General features: G+C 47.1%; 1 protein-coding gene across 2 annotated transcripts in view; it reads left to right on the forward strand.

The window, feature by feature from the left end:
* Positions 1-354: 354 nt before the first annotated feature.
* specc1la (sperm antigen with calponin homology and coiled-coil domains 1-like a) overlaps positions 355-17913 on the forward strand; it is a 40239-nt gene continuing 22680 nt past the window's right edge. For both annotated transcript variants that reach the window (XM_061261527.1, XM_061261528.1), the window contains exons 1-8: positions 355-588; positions 11534-11699; positions 12158-12311; positions 12516-13813; positions 13925-14248; positions 14756-14963; positions 15988-16061; positions 17642-17817. In XM_061261527.1, coding sequence (XP_061117511.1) covers positions 11571-11699; positions 12158-12311; positions 12516-13813; positions 13925-14248; positions 14756-14963; positions 15988-16061; positions 17642-17817 — 2363 coding nt within the window. In that variant the 5' untranslated portion in view covers positions 355-588; positions 11534-11570. The remainder of the gene's footprint in view (positions 589-11533; positions 11700-12157; positions 12312-12515; positions 13814-13924; positions 14249-14755; positions 14964-15987; positions 16062-17641; positions 17818-17913) is intronic.

Below are 17913 nucleotides of genomic sequence, written 5' to 3' on the forward strand. Positions count from 1 at the left end.
ATATTTGCAATAATATATGGGAAGTCAATAAATTACTCAGATGTATAATACGTCAATTTGGCGAATCATAGACCACCGTGACCTCAACTATAATAGCAATTCAATATTTATTTTAACAAAACATCAAGTTGATACCCAAGATTAGAAACCATTCAAGGAATCCAGTCAGTCTGCATCCCAGAGTTCCAAGCGATCCATCGAAAGAAGGAGGAGTGAATACCATAGGTATTGACAAACTAGATCCGTTGCAACGTCGTTGAATTTGTGTGCATTTAAAGATTATGTCCAATATGACTGCCTGGCTGGATGTACACGAAACAAACAAATAATTTTGTGTTGTGGATTTGTGTTGTGTTTGACTACAAATCATAGCTAGCGACTAGCTAGCTATATCTATGTCTATGTTGGAATCGTGGTCTAGCGCTGTGAAGATACGCTCTTTGCGTCCAGTGCTGTGACAACTAAAGGGAGAACCCCCGAAACCAGAGTTTCGATGCTGTAGCTCACCAATAATTTGGTGTGCTTTGTATGGAGGGGAATCGGTAAACGCGACAGCCAGAGATCAGTCTTTACAGGGAAGCGACATAGGTAAGGCAATATCTAGTCAATATTTGAATCTGCTGTGCAAGCTAATAAGACCGCAAACATTTGAAGGAGATGATGCCGAATCTGATTTTCCTTGCCTGCTGAACCGATAGTGTACCTCCAACGCTAACGTCCCTGTCTGGACATGGGAATTCAGAGGAAGTCGGGCGTCTCTGTGTGTAGATAGACTGTGTTTATAGCATCTTCTGTCTGTTGCTACCAAAAACTTGATTGGAAATAACTATTCGCGTTAGTAACGTTAGCCTAGCGAAGTTACAAACTACGCAACTGTGGGTAGATGCTATGTAGCAATTGTAAGCTTGAGCTACGTTAGCTACTTATGTTGCGTTAGCTGGAGACTTACACATCTAACTATTTTTGTCATACGTTAACGTTAGCTGTCTGATTTTGGATTAGCGGTGGGTGACATAATTTGTGTGTTTTTGGTTATTCCCAAACGCGTTTCCTTTAGTTTGCGGGGGTGTTCATGCTACCTGGCATAGATAACCGGCGCTACTAGCTAGCCTGTTAGCACTGTGGATCTAGGCTATCTGCTGGAGAGCGATGTAACGTTAACGTTATTTAACAATTAACGGTAGCCACTAGCCACTCTGGGATCGTCCGTTTTCTGCCGCACCAAGCGGCCTTCTTTAAAGAGCTGCTACATTTGATGATGTTTGTCTTGTCTCCCGTGCATACATCAGCTAGCGATATGTCTGCTTGGACGGGTTTACTAGCACGTAGTTAATCAGCTTGCTAGCTTCATGTAAACATTTCCAGTGGGGCAAATAAACGATTGTATGAATACTGAATGGCTCTTGCGAACTAATGTAACATCTTCAAAGTAGCGTTAGTAAGGGACCGTAAGCTCTTGTGTAAACACAATCATATAATTACAATAATTATGGAGTTTAATTTGTAATGACTGTAGAAACGCGAAAATAACATTTGTAAAAATTAAAAAAAAATGTTAGCTAGCTAACGTGAGTAAGGCTAGTGAGTGGTAGGAGTCTACCTTGCTGGCTTGCAACATCTCTTGTCTCATCAATTCAACAGAATTCGCAACACGTTACCTTCATGGTGTAATAATCAACACTTTTCTTTTTTCAATACAGCTCAATATTTCTAGTAGGTGCTTTAGGTCTTAGGGGCCAGGTCAATCTGGCATTTGGCTACAATAAAGCAAAATTCAGGGATCCCTGGAATCGGCAAGTCAGTAGAATGTCAGACGCATCAGTTTCCCACACCGTGTGGCCTTGCCAGTAGCATGTGTAATTCTCCAAGGTATGACAATGATGTAATGGTGAGCCCTAGACTACATTCTTTGTACCTCTGTGTAAAAATAGCACAGTCTCTCTTGTAGGGTGGTAGGAGATTCCAGTCAAGTCATTAGTCCAAGCACTATCATTTGCAACATTTGACCTGGTGTAGTTCCCAGTTAATGCAAGAAAGTCTTTGTTTTGGAGAGAATTATGTTTTTAGTAAAAAATATACGTTGCGTGTTTGAGGGACATACAGAAAGTTGTTTACTTATGGGTTACCTGTCTGCTGTTTGATCTGTCTCAAAACAAGCAACCTAGAAAACACCAGGACATATTTCAGCCTAGAGCTTTAGACATTCTGTCAACGCATTAGAAAATGATACATGGATGTTATGTTTGACACCCCGGTATGGCGAGATTTGCATATATTTCTTTGTGTACCACAACATTTGGAACTTGAATGCTGGATGTCTTTTGCCTTTTGGGGATTTTCATTCTCACCAGCTGGTCTAAAGAGCTCTGAAAATACTGTTCCTCATGCAAGGAGTGGACTGCTTAAAACTGCCTCCCTGTCCTCATTTTCTTCCACTGACTTATTAATATCTACCTGTCCAGGCTATTCAGATCCAGGACATGCATTTATTCTTACCCATCTGAAAATCCATCTTATTCCTCGCATTCTGTTATTATGAAAGGATTTCTGCAAATCAGTTTGAAAATCAAATACACTCATCTCTGGTTCTCTACCTTTAGTGGCTCATTGACAGTAGTTTGAAACTTCGTCACATGCTAACTTGCTGTTCTGCCCACACTTGTCTTCCTGTAGCTCTAATTGCCTAGGTTATATGTCTTGGAATACTGGCCATTTAAGTCATTCTATATAGGAACACATAACAAGTGGTGAAATAATACAAATAAAAAAAGTTTTTTGAGTATTGCTACACTGTCCTCCCTACACTAACAACCTATTTATATTTTGTCAAGCAACCATCAAGTTTCCACTCTGTAGTTGAATGATTTTTGTTTGTATAGAAACCTTGCTTGTTTTTCCTGTTTCCCCCCCAACCCCCCGTATTACGAGAATGTTTCATCTGAAGCAATATTTCATAACTGGCCTCTTCCCCATACCTGTCCGGGGAATGTGCCTTATGCAACAGGAATTACAGCCTCCTCCGTCTTCTGCGGCCCTTAACCCAGAGGAAAAAATCTCTGGGGTTCTTTTGGAAACTCGCCGTTTTATAGTAACTCCTCCAAACAAAACACATTCCTAGAGCTTGGAGAATTGCGCATGCTTTCCGAGGGGGGTACTGGATGGGAAGCACTAGTGTAGCATTTTCAGGGTTGGGTGAACATGTCTGTTTTGAGGGATTCCAATTCTGACTGTAGATATTGTTATGTGTACCTCAGCCTGTGCCCTGTCCCCACCCTGCTCCCCCAAAAGCCCTTTGTCTGATGAGGAGCAATAAGTGGGAGGTGCTGGCCTTGAGGGCTGCAGAACAGGCATAAAGATGTGATCGTCACGCGCCATTGGCTACCATTAGAGCCTGCCAGGGATTAAGACACAGGGGGCAAGGGGGTCAGGATTAAGGTGAATTTCAAATGGAGGAAGTTTCTTTTATCACATGTTTGTCAGTTGCTCAGCAGTCAGCAATGTTAGCAATTAAAATTAGGCTCCCAGAATTGTTCATTCTGTAATAGCAAAGTATTGAAATGCCATCTGGCTGCTCTTGACTTTCCTAGCGAGGAAAGATTTTTGGATTTGTAAAAGAACAGTATTATGATCAGAAAGAGCTACAGGGAGCAGCGGAAGTGGACCTTCCCCGCAGGATCTTTGGAAATGAAAATGCAGTCAATTCTAGAAAAAGATTTATGGCGTGCAGAATGAAAGGTTTAGTCACTAAGGGAAGGATTAATCAAGCGCCAAGTGTTGATAACATCAAAGGCCCATCTATGTAAGGGTGAAGAAGCAAGTCGCTGTTTTCTCTTTGTTCATTCAGACCTTTTCTATTCTCTGGATGTTCCCAAACTGCATTAAAGTCAGCACCAATAATCAAGCGAAACTTGGATAGATGGTGTATAGACTGAGATGAAAGCAATTTTAGTATTGCCTATCATTGTTTTAATGATAGCTCCACTACTCCCTTCATCACTCTCTGTCTCCAAAATAGCCAATATAAAATTCTGTCTGCCTACCTTTATGAAAGGCGGAGGAGGCCAACACCTTGTAGTACTTATTACTAAAGCGCCAAACATCCTCCTTCAATAGGTGAGATTCTTGAATGAAAGTCATAATAATCTTGGGCCAATTGTAGCATTTTATTTGCTTTGCACATAGGGTAATTTAGATTAAATTACTCCCTTAGACATTTATATGGCTTCAGTATGTCCAAATATTTAAATCTGTTTCTTGCCCTCTGTTCTCTCTCCCCCTCTCTGCTTGCCTATTTCTGTCTGTATAAGCATGATGCTGTCCTGTCAGATTAGCCAAAATCTTGAGCCTTGTGATGATTTTGTAAGGATTTATATGTTTGTCACTGCTTTTAAATGTGCCTTTTTCCCATTATTTTCCATTATTTATATTTTTGGCATGGCCCAGGTTTCTGGGGAGCTTGTCCTCCAAATAACATTTATTCACCGTCGCTTTGCCTTCTGACACCAGATACTGCTGTGCACTGCACCTTTTGGTGCCATCAGAATTTCCACTGTAGCTTTGCTCTTTATTAGCTTTGGTGTCACCCCGAATCCTCCTTAATTGCCAGTAACTTTGAAAATGTGCTTCCCTACACACGGAGCTCTTGATATACTGGTGTAGCGAACAGTATCAGCCAGATTTATCAGCTTGCTGGAAGAACTTCTCGAGTATAGACTGTGGAAAGCAAAGTTTTTTAACAGCTGTGAGCAAGACAACAGAGGGGAAACATTTGGCATTGGTGGATGCAGATTCCAAACAGCTGCGGTTTGATGAGTTCTGGAGTCAATGTGGGGAATGCTTGGGGGCCTGAAGAAAGTAAGCTACTTTGTTTTTCTATCTTGATCATTGATAATCATCACAAATTCAGTTTGACTAAACGATTAGAAAATCCTAATCTGTGTCATTTGTTGTACATATTTCACCCAGGATGGGTGACATGGATGAACAAGAGGTGGAAGTGGAAACGGTGGTAACTCGATTACATTCACAGGCGTGTCCTTGACTCCCTGCTGCTGTTTGCTGGGGGGAGCTGGGTTGCAGAATGCGCAGTGTGGAGCTGGGGTGAGCAGAGTGCTGTGGTGCGTCTCCTGGGCGGACCCTGTTTACGAGGAGGCCCCGGGGGTCCGAGGCCTGGCAGGGGCGAGGACACAGTATGCAGGTCTGGCTGTGTGCTTTAAAACCGCACGGATGCTTTCACCTCAGGCATCATGTCTTTGGCATTAAAGCAAGGGCACACTTGAAAACGTGCATTCAGACAGAATTTTCTGTGTACTTTCAGATTATGAACTCAGAATACTGCTCAGAAATTTTTTTCAACAATTGCTTCAACACAGCTTGACCTTGTGCATCCACACAGCAGTGCACATAGCCACAATAGGTGCATTGAAGAAGAGTATCACCAACTGCTAGTTGGGATGGTACAGAAGCTTTATTCAGCTATGTATAAAAATATTTTGCTAGCCTAACATTAGCCATCACAATCCAACAGGTAGATGGCCAACTTTAAACTAGGTAATTCATTTAGCAATACCATGTTTTCAGCTATCAGTAAATGGACATTGTTTTATCAGTAAGCTGTGCAAGAGCAAATAAGATTCTGTTGTGGCTCTTGGAGCTGACTTTTTTTTAGTGTAGTTACCTTCATGCCAGTCTGTAATCCTGCTTGCAGTGGAGTTGACCTTGATGTCCAGTCACGAAGTGTCCCTGAGCAAGACACCTAACCCCCAAATGCTCCTGACGAGCTGGTCAGGGCCTTGCTTGGCAGCCAATCGCCGTCGGTGTGTGAATGTGTGTATGAATGGGTGAATGGAGAAGCAGCAATTGTACAGCGCTTTGGATAAAGGCGCTATATGAATGCCTGCCATTTGCCATTTACGAGATGTGTGGAGAAGCGAGGGTGTACCTCTTTCTCTGTGGGCAAGGCCAATGGGTGTTGTGATTTTTTTAAATGAACCTTGTGACCGTTGCGTACTGCAGCTTTAAGAATGGCTCAAAGACTAGCAGCCTCAGGAAGCTGATGCTGTGGAAGGGAAGTGACTCCAATGCCACCAACCCAGTTAATGAGGAGGAGGGCCAGCTCATATGTGTCCCTCACTTTCCGCTACGCTGCACCCGCATAAAGCCCCATGGCAGTGCACTGTGTTGGGCGGACCGCTCCCTGCTCTCACTGTCCCCTGCACTAATGAAACCGGCCCCCTCTCTCGGTTTATGTGCACAGGTTCTAGGGAGCGAGGGGTATTACTGTAGGTACTGAGGGACTCTGGTACCTGCAGTACATGAATTGTAGGTTCATGTCCAAGCTGTCAGCCCGCACAGCCTTATGTCTGACCAGAGGTTTTCTCATCTGGGGTTTGTCTACACTAAAAGGCAGGGTCTACTGTGCTGTTTCAGCGACACCCCCGCGCATGCAGGCTCATGTACCTGCTCAGACCCGTGTGCACTGACACACAGGCTCATGCACAGGCACACTGGCATGAATATGCGCACATGTGCACACACTGCCATGCACATGTGCTCGCATATACACCCATCCTGACACATCATGCAGAAATGATTGCATGTCTTCCTGCACAGCCATATATATTAACATGCACTGATATGGACGCTAACACACCCACATTCACACTCAAGCGTGCGTGCTTGCTCATGCACAAACAATGGGAGGCGGGACTGAATGAATGAGGTCAGAGACAGCTGGCTTGCAGGCACACTTCACTCCTATCCCACAAGCCCCAAGGGCAAAGGAGTGGCCAATCTGGCAAGTCATTTGTTGACCTCCCTCCCTTCTGCTGCTCTTCCCACCCTGATGCCAGACCTGAGACTGGTCTGTTATTGCGCTTCTAAAATTTTAGTTTTGGTAATATGAGGTACAGCTCTGTGTCTGTTTGTGTTCTGCTTTGTCTTTTAACCATGAACCCTGAGCAGCCTCATAGCACAATGTTCAGAAAGATGCCCTAGATGACGATTTTCTCAGGCACAAATAGAGAAGCTGGATAAATGTTTGGACACACTGAAGCCATATAATCCTGAAAGAATAGACGGAACAGGAACTCCTGTCCTGCTTAGGCCCATGTGAACCACCCAGTTCATTCTCCTGCAGGCAGAGGGGATGTCATTTTGACGGTCTGTTGTGTTTTTTGGTCATTTGCCGTGACCCACATTTAAGTATTTTTGGGGCCGTGCCCAGGGAAGTGTTGAGCACCCCTGTCAGCACCTGGCAGGGCGCCCTGCGCTCTCCGAATGGGGGTCGGGTGTGGGTGAAACTGCAAACCCCCTGCTCTTTCCTGTCCCCCAGAAGGGAGAGGAGATGCCCCCTCCTCCTACAGGCCGAACAGGGCCCGCGCCTCTCTGTGGCGTCCCACAGGCTCCCATAAGCCTGCTGCTGAGAGAGGGGTTGCTAAGAAACAATAATTTCACCGATGCCGAGGAAGTCTGTCACCATGCATTCATGTTTACCCCAACAAGAGTTTGTGTACCACATAGCTGTGACCAGAAGTGATTTTGGCTGACAGTCTTCACTTCCGAGATTCTACAGATGGTGTGCAGCTGTGTGTATCGGTGCAGGTCCCCGAAAAATCCTGGGCCCTTGAGAGGACAGAATAAGGCTGTGAGCTATCTTTTGTGAGTTCTCTTCCTGTAGAACCTTCTCATATTGATAGTTAGGTTACACACCTTCTGTTTGCACAGGCAGCCACGCCCCTGCGTGTAGGGTCACCGGATGCCACCCATCTCCTAGTGTTCATCTATAAACCCCCGAGTAGACAAGCCATAGGGAAAGATCAGGGATATTATGGTCACCAAATGAAGCTTGGTTCCTTAAACATGGCCTGTGAAATCTTGAGCATGTCTCAAAAATATTTAGCCCGTACAGAGTGTGCTCTTAACGGCTGTGAAACACTTGTTGATGGAAGACACCCGCTCTGCCAAGAATCTGAAGCACTTCCCCCTGGGTGACGCTTCCAGACGTCGACAACCGGGAACAACGGGTCAAGGCATTTATCCCAGCTGTTGTATCTTTCATTTAAGTTAGCTGTACTCAGTCTATATATGAGTTATGCAACTTAAAAAACAGAATTCTGCCTACTCCAAAAAACAAAATCACACAGCCCACTCTCTTAGATGTTTTTATTAGCTGGTAGACTGGTCCTCTGGCAGATGGCCAAGTGAATTCTCATAGAATGATCTTACATCTTGGCTGTATTTATTATTTTTTAAATATTAACGTTTTTATTGTTGTGCAACTGCACTTTGGGTTAGCTTGTAGCCCTTTTGAGGTAGTATTCATCATCATCGTTTCCATCACTCCTCTGTATTTTGCGGCTGAAATTGTATTTGTCCTTGTTCCAGGAATCCAGGCAGACCCCCATTTTGCTGTTGTGCTCACTAGCTGAGGTTTAACTTGAGGCTGACTGCAGTGATGATGGCTGGAGGTTTTCACGCTGTCATGTGTCAATGTTAATGATTCAAATTGGGCCCCTTCTTTAAAGGGTTCCTTCTCTTTCTGCACTTTTTCCCCCCTGCAAACAGCTGCTCTCTAGGAGGGAAGGAATGATATCTCCCAGAATCCCAGAGCACTTCAAACTCATGGGACAAGGTTTTTACACACGCTACTTGGCTTTGATTATGCATGTGCGTGTGTGCTTGTGTACGAGTGTGTGTGCTTGTGTGTGTGCATGTGGGGGGAGGTAAAGATTAAACACTGTTTTTAAAAAATGGCTTTTGAAAAATCCCTTTTAGCAATGATGCCAGAAGGATTTTTCATTTAAATACTTTTTTAAAGTCTACCTTGGAACATGGCACTTAAACACGAACAGACTTTCATGTGAAATGCAGGCCACATGTTAGTGTTTCTCAACCGCTGAGCGATTTGTGTTATACTCAGCACTTTGTGCAGGCTTGGTCATTACCTGGATCTGGTTTCATAATGACTGGAGAAGTTGTTTTAAATCGAACTGCTCTCCTCCTGCCCCCCAGTACTTGTGGTTGTTTACACGGGGCGTATTTCTGGGAACCGGTGGGTCCCCACCTCAAGCCCCCAGAGCCCAGGCTTCAGGCCTATGTCACAGGCATACAAAATACATTAACTCCGTTTTGACCTCTGCTTCCTTCCCACTGAGGTCACAAAGGACAGCGGGGAGCCGTTAGAAAATTCTGGAAAGATCTCATAACTCTCAAAACGAGTACCGAGAGAGACGGTTGCTCCCCCTCCTTTTATGCAGAGAAGTTGAAGAGTTGTCCCCTGGGCTGAATGCCATTCGCGTATATTCATCCAAAGACACGGTACCTGCTTGTGGATAGCACGGAGCATCTGCCGTTTTATTATATTTTGACCGTCTGCCTGCAATTTTGTTTGCCTGTTAAGGCGCGTGCGAGCCATGGGAGAAGGTGAGCTCCTAAATTCTGCAAGCGGCCGCGGACTGAGACCGCATGCTGCGCTCATGCTGTGCTCATGCAGCTCAGCTGACTGACATTAGCCAGGTCGCTGCAGAATTCAAGCTATGCTATGATTTGTGAGGCCGTTATTGTCCAAGCGAAACCCAGGAGGGGAGACGATTGTTCAAATGTAACAGAAATTGCCTTACCGGCACTGGGTTGTCTGTGGTTTGAAGTTGTTGCTGTGAATACTGCTTTGTTTATTTCTGTATCAACAATCCATCCATGATCCAGCTGTCATATCATTTAGATGTCTCTTCTGTAATTGTTTTAATGTATCATTTTAGGTCATTAAAAAAATACTTTTTAAATTAGAATGTAGACTGTTGTTTTGCGTTAACTTCAGGCTACTTTCATACCAAAGAGTGCTGCTCCAGCTGAATTGATAGATTAACCACTGAATTGAAAGTTTGGTATTGGAAAGCTGTTGGAAGTACCCAAACTGGCTTTTATGGAGTCAGATTTCAGCAGTGTTATTAACCTGCATGCATTGCAGGTCTCTGAGCCAGCAACATCATATACTATTTTTTAATGCCGATACTTTCACCCCGTGATAAACTTATGCAGTGACATTAAGAGGTGGCAGTTTTAAAATGGATTCCTCTTACTCGTAGTATGCGTGTCCCTAGCTAATATGAGACTGAAATGTTCTCAGCTGTCTCAGTGCAGGTTCACAGATTGGCTCCAGTTCAAGCAATGTGACAAGCACTGCAAAATGCCGGTAATGACATGTGCACTCCTGTGACACTCCAGAATGTGTTTGAAGATAGCGGGCAGATGGTAACAGTGGGAAGACGATTGAAAAGTATGCTCAAGTGGTCTGCAAAGGAAAAAAATGTGGCATTCATTATTTACTGTAATACCTGGACCATAACTGAAACAATCGTGAGTGGGCCAGCCAGCCCGGCATGTGGTTGGACCCACAAAGCGTGCTGGGGGACTGTAGCACATTCAGCCCATGAATAAGCGCTCGTTTGTTTTGAAATGTAGTGCAGATCTATGCTACCTGCTCTTGGGCCTCCTGTGCTCAAGCCTTTTAAGGTGTGGAAGCTCTGTCCAGTGAAGCCGTTGTGTGTTTTTAAAGAGGCCGCCTCTCCAATGGGATCAGCCCCTGTTTTCACAACACGTTGTGCACTGCACCCCATCGTCTGTGTTTGAAAAGAGGCCTGTGAACTCGCCATGTTTTTTTCCGTTTATCCAGTCCCTGTGTGCAGCGCTCCATGCTGTGGCCCGACCGTGTGTGCTGCAGATTCTTTACCCACAGGGCTATTGTACCAGAAAACCTGCTACAATAGGCACAGAGCCCCTAATTCAGGCTTGTTTATTTTAAGGTTGAGTGACAGGTGGTAACCTTTTTTTTCTTTTTTCCTTTGGTTGGTTCACCGTTCACCGCGGTTCATCTTATTCCTCATTCATTTTCTGCTTGGGGCTCATCATGACGCAGTGATGTCCGATGTTTTTCTGTATGGTTTGTATCTGGGTGCCTCTGGACTGAACAAGGGATCACAGCTCCACGATGACTCTGGATTTCCTCTTAGTGGTCATGTGGGGAATGATGTGAGCAGTGAGCACACACATCCATTGAGGATAATCAGGCCCTTTCTGGAAAAGAAAGCTGAAGGCACAGCAAGAGCGTCCATTTCCTGTCACCCACAGCAGTGTGCTTGAATAGGCTCTGGGTTCGTCTGTCCCATACAAGGATATGTGAAAGCTTGTGCTGTGCAAAGATGGAGTCCGTTTCCATGGCAAGGCTTTGGGGGGGGGCGGGGGCTGGGGGGTTGGGGGGCTGGGGGCTGGGCTGGGCTGGGAGGCTGGGCAGAGGAGTCCTGTGTGTGAATCCTGCTCATATCTGCCATCTGGTGGAGGGTTGCAGACCCCTGCGCCTGCCTGGAAGATCCTCAGATTGAATTAACTTTATCCTGGGGAAAAATAAATAATTTACAGAAGTAAAGGTTAAAATTTGTGCAAAAATATCAAGTTACTGAAAGTGTCTGAGTGTATGACTCATAACGTGGCAGATCTGTGCCATGACACATTTCGGCTGATGTGGTCCCTCTTGCAGATTCCATTGTAAATGTATCAGAACCCAGGAGCCCAGCATGAAGAAAGCAAGCAGGCCAGTGGCCGGTAAAACCCAGGGCGGAGAGCGGGGGAAGACCGAGGGTGGAGTCACAGGCACGGCTGGCAAGACTTCTGCCAAATCCTCTACCACAGCATCACTGCCCAAGGTACAGTATCTTACTGCATGAAACAACATTATCTTATCCAGAGCCTCTTGCATTAGGTTACCCTTTTCTTTTTCTCTTTTTTTATAAAGATATTTTTTAGGCCTTTTTCAGCGTTATTGGACAGTATGTAGTATAGAGAGACAGGAAGAATGGGAGCGAGAGAGGGGAAGACATGCAACAAATGTCGGACGGTCGGATTCGAACCGCCGACGTCGAGGCTCGCAATGAGCATGCGGTCAGTGCTCTACAGGCTGCGCCACCGAGACACCCCACCCTTTTCAAACTATAATGTATACAGCTACAGATTTAATTGGGGATAATTTCAAGGATGGCACGGTGGTGTTCTGCCTTTGATTTCAACCTACAACCAAGCGTCCATACCCGTGAGCTCCGTCTTGCCTTATTGTCTGTAACTGACAGGTCCATCAGCAGATTGAGACTGATTCTTGCTTCTGCAGGTAAAAAGCAACGATGATCTGCTAGCCGCGATGGCAGGGGGCGCTCCAACCGGCAACAGCACAGCCACCAAGGGCAAGAAGAGCAGTTCTGCCCACCAAGCCTCTGTGATGCCCAACACCTCTAACCCAGACAGCAAGGCCAAGACCAGCTCAGGTACTGCCACCATTGTATTTTTACACTTGCAAAATAAAACATTTTCATGAGACTAACTTGAAAAATGTGGGATCTGGGATTTATATTGAAATATAATGGGTGAAATCCCAGATGCCTTCAACTGTCAGCATTGCCATTACATGTGTAAATGTACCATTTGACTTGTACGTTTACTGTGTTCTGTTTTTGGCTCTTTCTGACAAGGTTCTTCTGCCAAGCGTGGGGTGTCTCTGACCTCCAAAGAGGCTAGCTCCTCTAGAGACCGCCTGAGGAACTCCAGAACTGCCGCAGGCAAGAAGGCCTCCGCGGCGGTGCCGGGGCTGCCCGATGCCACCCAGCCTAAACGCTCCCGCAGCCGGGCTCTGGCCGAGTCCGAGGCCCGGATGAGCAAGTCCAAGTCGGACGGGCAGATCAGTGACAAGGTGGCTCTGGAGGCCAAGGTGAAGGACCTGCTGGGTCTGGCCAAAAGCAAGGATGTGGAGATCCTGCACCTGCGCAGCGAGCTTCGTGACATGAGGGCACAGCTGGGCCTGGGGGACGAAGAGGACACTACCGAGGACGACAAGCCCCAGGAGAAGGAGCCACCCGCCATCAGTGCTGCTGACGTGGAGTCCACCCTGCTCCTCCTGCAGGACCAGAACCACAGCATCCGTGAGGAGCTCAACCTGCTGAAGAACGAGAACCGTATGCTGAAGGACCGGCTCAATGCCCTGGGCTTCTCCCTGGAGCAGCGGTTGGACAGTTCAGACAAGATGTTCTGCTACCAGTCCCCGAGCCCGGACTTGGCGGCAAGCAATGGCAGTGGGGGCGGGGTTGGTGGCGGAGCCTCTTCCGCGGAGGGATCGGCCCCGGGTTCGATGGAGGACCTCCTGGCAGAGCACCAGCGGAGCAGCTCGGTGGACAACCTGGACAGCGAGTCCAGCGAGGTCTACCAGCCCGTCACCTCCAGCGACGATGCCCTGGACGCCCCCTCAGGTTCCTCCTCGTCCTCGGAGTCGGAGGGCGCCCCGCCCAGCCGGGACCGCTCCCGAAAAGGCAGCAGTGGCAACACCAGTGAGGTGTCGGTGGCCTGCCTGACCGAGCGCATCCACCAGATGGAGGAGAACCAGCACAGCACGTCCGAGGAGCTCCAGGCAACCCTGCAGGAGCTGTCCGACTTGCAGCAGATCACCCAGGAGCTGAATGGCGAGAACGAGCGTCTGGGCGAGGAGAAGGCCATCCTCATGGACTCACTGTGCCAGCAGAGCGACAAGCTGGAGCACTACGGCCGGCAGATCGAGTACTTCCGCTGCCTGCTGGATGAACACCACGTGGCGTACGTCATCGACGAGGACATCAAGAGCGGCCGCTACCTGGAGCTGGAGCAGCGTTACGTGGACCTGGCGGAGAACGCCCGCTTTGAGCGCGAGCAGCTGCTGGGCGTGCAGCAGCACCTCAGCAACACGCTCAAGATGGCCGAGCAGGACAACAAGGAGGCCCAGGAGATCATCGGTGCTCTGAAGGTAATTAAGCATAAATTCTATTAATTATTATGTGTGGAACGAGTATAGAAGAGGTAGGGTTTATGGGAAGGGACGTCTCTTGCATCACCCACACCTTCCCCCCCACCACAGGAGCGCAACCATCACATGGACCGCATCGTGGACTCCGAGCGGCAGGACAAGGCGGCCATGGTGGCGGCTTTGGAGGAGTACAAGGCGGCAGTGAACAGCGAGCAGGCGGAGCTCAGTCGCTGCCGCGCCCACCTGGAGCAGGAGAGGCAGAAGGTGGCCGAGCTCTACTCCATACACAACTCCGGAGACAAGAACGACATCCGGGAGCTGCTGGAGAGCGTGAGGCTGGACAAGGAGCAGGCCGAGAGCCAGGCGGCCAAGCTGCAGGAGGAGCTGGGGCACACCCGAAACGAGGCCGCACGGCTGCAGGACGCCCTCGACAAGGTGAACGACCCTCGCCAACGTCAAGTATGGGTCATATGTAATCGTTTTGGATTCAAATACTTGTCTATGGTTTACTGAGCTTTTCTGGTGCATTGGAACCTATGAACTACTCTCAAAGTGCAAACCCCATCTTCTGGTCCTCTTAATTGGTTCAGTTGGACCAGGCAAGATCAATCATCAGCACAGAAAAGTATTTAAATCCAAAACAATTAGGAATTTGACCAATTGTCATCGGCAAGGCTACCCTGTACCCTGTTGGCCTACAATCATACACCTCATTTCACAGACGTATAGGGTCTTTGGCCTTTATTCAATCTTTTGTTGATATATTTTTTCTTTATATATATTATATATTTTCAATATATATTCTTTATATATTGCATTGAATCTGCTTCAGGTATGTTTTTTTTTTTTTTGTGGGCAGGTGGGAGTTCAAACTCATTTCAACCAGCACTAAATAGCGGATATTATGTGTTCATACATGTGTTCCTCTGCTCGTCTCTTCAGCTTGATGCCGAGTACCGAGACTTTCGGGAGGATGCGCAGAAGCAGATCTCTGAGCAGAAGCGCATAATGGACAAGCAGCAGGTGGAACTGGAGGAGAAGGAGACTGAGATCGGAGACATGAAGGAGACCATCTTTGAGCTGGAGGATGAGGTGGAGCAGCACCGTGCCGTCAAGCTTCACGACAACCTGATCATCTCTGATCTGGAGAGTGAGTCGGGCTGAGCCTGAGTGTGTGGAGCAGTGGAGGGTCCTCAGGGAGTCTAGACTGACTGTTAGATGGTCAGAGTGTTCTCTGAAATTGGCTTGTTATGAATATTCATGATGGCATGTGGCTGAAGGTAGAACAGCCACAGCAAAAGAAAAGAAATTACAAGAAATGACATGCATACGGGAGGAACAGAGGGTTATGTGTACGCATGTGTTGGGGCCCGATCGATGCGACTGGGTCAGATGTGGGTTTTCTGTGAACGCGTGTTAATTAAGGACCACGGCATTTACATAGCCGCAGTAGTTTCAGCCAATCATACCTGTGCTGCCATGTTTTCCCTGTAGAAAGCATGTGTCATTCTCAGTCATAGAATATTTAGTCATTGGTATATTGATTATTCTATTGTTTGTCTCTTGACAGTAATATTGTATTTATTGTAAACACTGTGGTGGGTCCTGGAGAAAAATGAAAACATGGGAATACATCTGTGCACACAGGATGGCGCTGTAGAGCTGTCTTTGAGTGGTAGTATTCAGTCAGAGAGAACGGCCACTTTGCCTGTTATACAAGTAAAGCATGAGAGTGTTTTGTTGCCCTGGAGGTGACAAGAAAATATGGGCAGCTAAATTCCGAGATGACTGCAAACATGATCGGTTCAAAATTGCACTCCAAATTATTTTGTTACTTGAATGCTGAATCAATACTTAGGTACCTTTGCTGCTTCAGACCTCAAGAGCCTAGCTATTTTACCATCCAACAGTCATAATTTAGAGCAGGATTGTAAGATCCTGCTCCACGGGTAGAAATGGGTCATTCACTTTCTTTACTGAAATCAACTGTGTAGGTGTGGAAAGGTGCCCTGAGGTGCTCAGAATCAGAACAGGTGCCTAATCTCACAGGCACATTAGTTGGTAACTGTCATGTGGTGTCTCTACAGGCCATATAAAGGGTCTTTTCTAGCTTTTCCTCCTCTACAGGGGCCGTTCTCAGTGTGAACTTTACTGTGTTTCTCTTTTTCTCTCAGACTCCGTAAAGAAGCTGCAGGACCATAAACATGACATGGAGCGGGAGATTAAGATTCTTCATCGTAAACTGCGGGTGAGAAGGCTTTAATTAATTAAATATGGCCACTAGTTGAATTTAAATGGTTATGTGAGCTCATGTACACTTATATGCAAGTCAGACCTGGAACAAATACATACAATAGTTGTGTTGGATTCAAATACTTTTATGTGCTTAATGGATCTAGTCTGGTGCAATTGAGTGAACCAGGAAGACCTGTATATGGGCATATTGGCTTGTGTGGTGATTGTAATGATATGGAGGTGTCTCTGTGTATGTATTTATTTTTGTGTGCAAAGTGTGATTCATTGATAGATGTTTCATGTAATATCAGAATTTTATGGAAAAAAGTTTGTGCTGCAACATTTGGGGCGGCCTGTAGCGTAGTGGTTAAGTTAAATGACTGGGACACGCAAGGCCGGTGGTTCTAATCCCGGTGTAGCCACAATAAGATCTGCACAGCCGCTGGGCCCTTGAGCAAGGCCCTTAACCCTGCATTGCTCCAGGGGAGGATTGTCTCCTGCTTAGTCTAATCAACTGTACGTCGCTCTGGATAAGAGCGTCTGCCAAATGCCAATAATGTAATGTAATGTACATAAGTATGCTATTTGCAAGCAGCAAACCTCTAATACCCCGTGTGTACGTGAGGCTCTAATACCCCCGTGTGTACGTGAGGCTCTAATACCCCCGTGTGTAGGTGAGGCTCTAATACCCCTGTGTGTAGGTGAGGCTCTAATACCCCGTGTGTACGTGAGGCTCTAATACCCCGTGTGTACGTGAGGCTCTAGTACCCCCGTGTGGAGGTGAGGCTCTAATACCCCGTGTGTACGTGAGGCTCTAATACCCCCGTGTCTACGTGAGGCTCTAATACCCACGTGTGTACGGTGTACGTGAGGCTCTAATACCCACGTGTGTACGGTGTACGTGAGGCTCTAATACCCACGTGTGTACGTGAGGCTCTAATACCCACGTGTGTACGTGAGGCTCTAATACCCACGTGTGTACGTGAGGCTCTAATACCCACGTGTGTACGTGAGGCTCTAATACCCACGTGTGTACGTGAGGCTCTAATACCCACGTGTGTACGTGAGGCTCTAATACCCACGTGTGTACGGTGTACGTGAGGCTCTAATACCCACGTGTGTACGTGAGGCTCTAATACCCACGTGTGTACGTGAGGCTCTAATACCCACGTGTGTACGTGAGGCTCTAATACCCACGTGTGTAGATGAGGCTCTAATACCCACGTGTGTACGTGAGGCTCTAATACCCCCGTGTGGAGGTGAGGCTCTAATACCTGTGTGTACGTGAGGCTCTAATACCCACGTGTGTACGTGAGGCTCTAATACCCACGTGTGTACGTGAGGCTCTAATACCCCGTGTGTACGGGAGGCTCTAATACCTGTGTGTACGTGAGGCTCTAATACCCACGTGTGTACGTGAGGCTCTAATACCCACGTGTGTACATGAGGCTCTAATACCCACGTGTGTACGTGAGGCTCTAATACCCACGTGTGTACATGAGGCTCTAATACCCCCGTGTGGAGGTGAGGCTCTAATACCCACGTGTGTACATGAGGCTCTAATACCCACGTGTGCCGCGGTCACCGCTGCAGGAGGAGTCGGCTGAGTGGCGGCAGTTCCAGGCCGATCTGCAGACGGCCGTGGTCATCGCCAACGACATCAAATCTGAGGCGCAGGAGGAGATCGGGGACCTGCGGAGGCGTCTGCTGGAGGCGCAGGAGAAGAACGAGAAGCTTGGCAAGGAGCTGGACGAGGTCAAGAACCGCAAGTAAGTGGCGCCTGCGTGTGTGATGAGGGGTGTTCAGTGTGGTCAGACTGCTGTGGACCCAGGCCTGGCTGTGAATGACGTTGCTCTGCACTGCTC

The sequence above is a fragment of the Conger conger genome, chromosome 11 (assembly GCF_963514075.1).
Source record: "Conger conger chromosome 11, fConCon1.1, whole genome shotgun sequence".
Classification (NCBI taxonomy): Eukaryota; Metazoa; Chordata; class Actinopteri; order Anguilliformes; family Congridae; genus Conger; species Conger conger.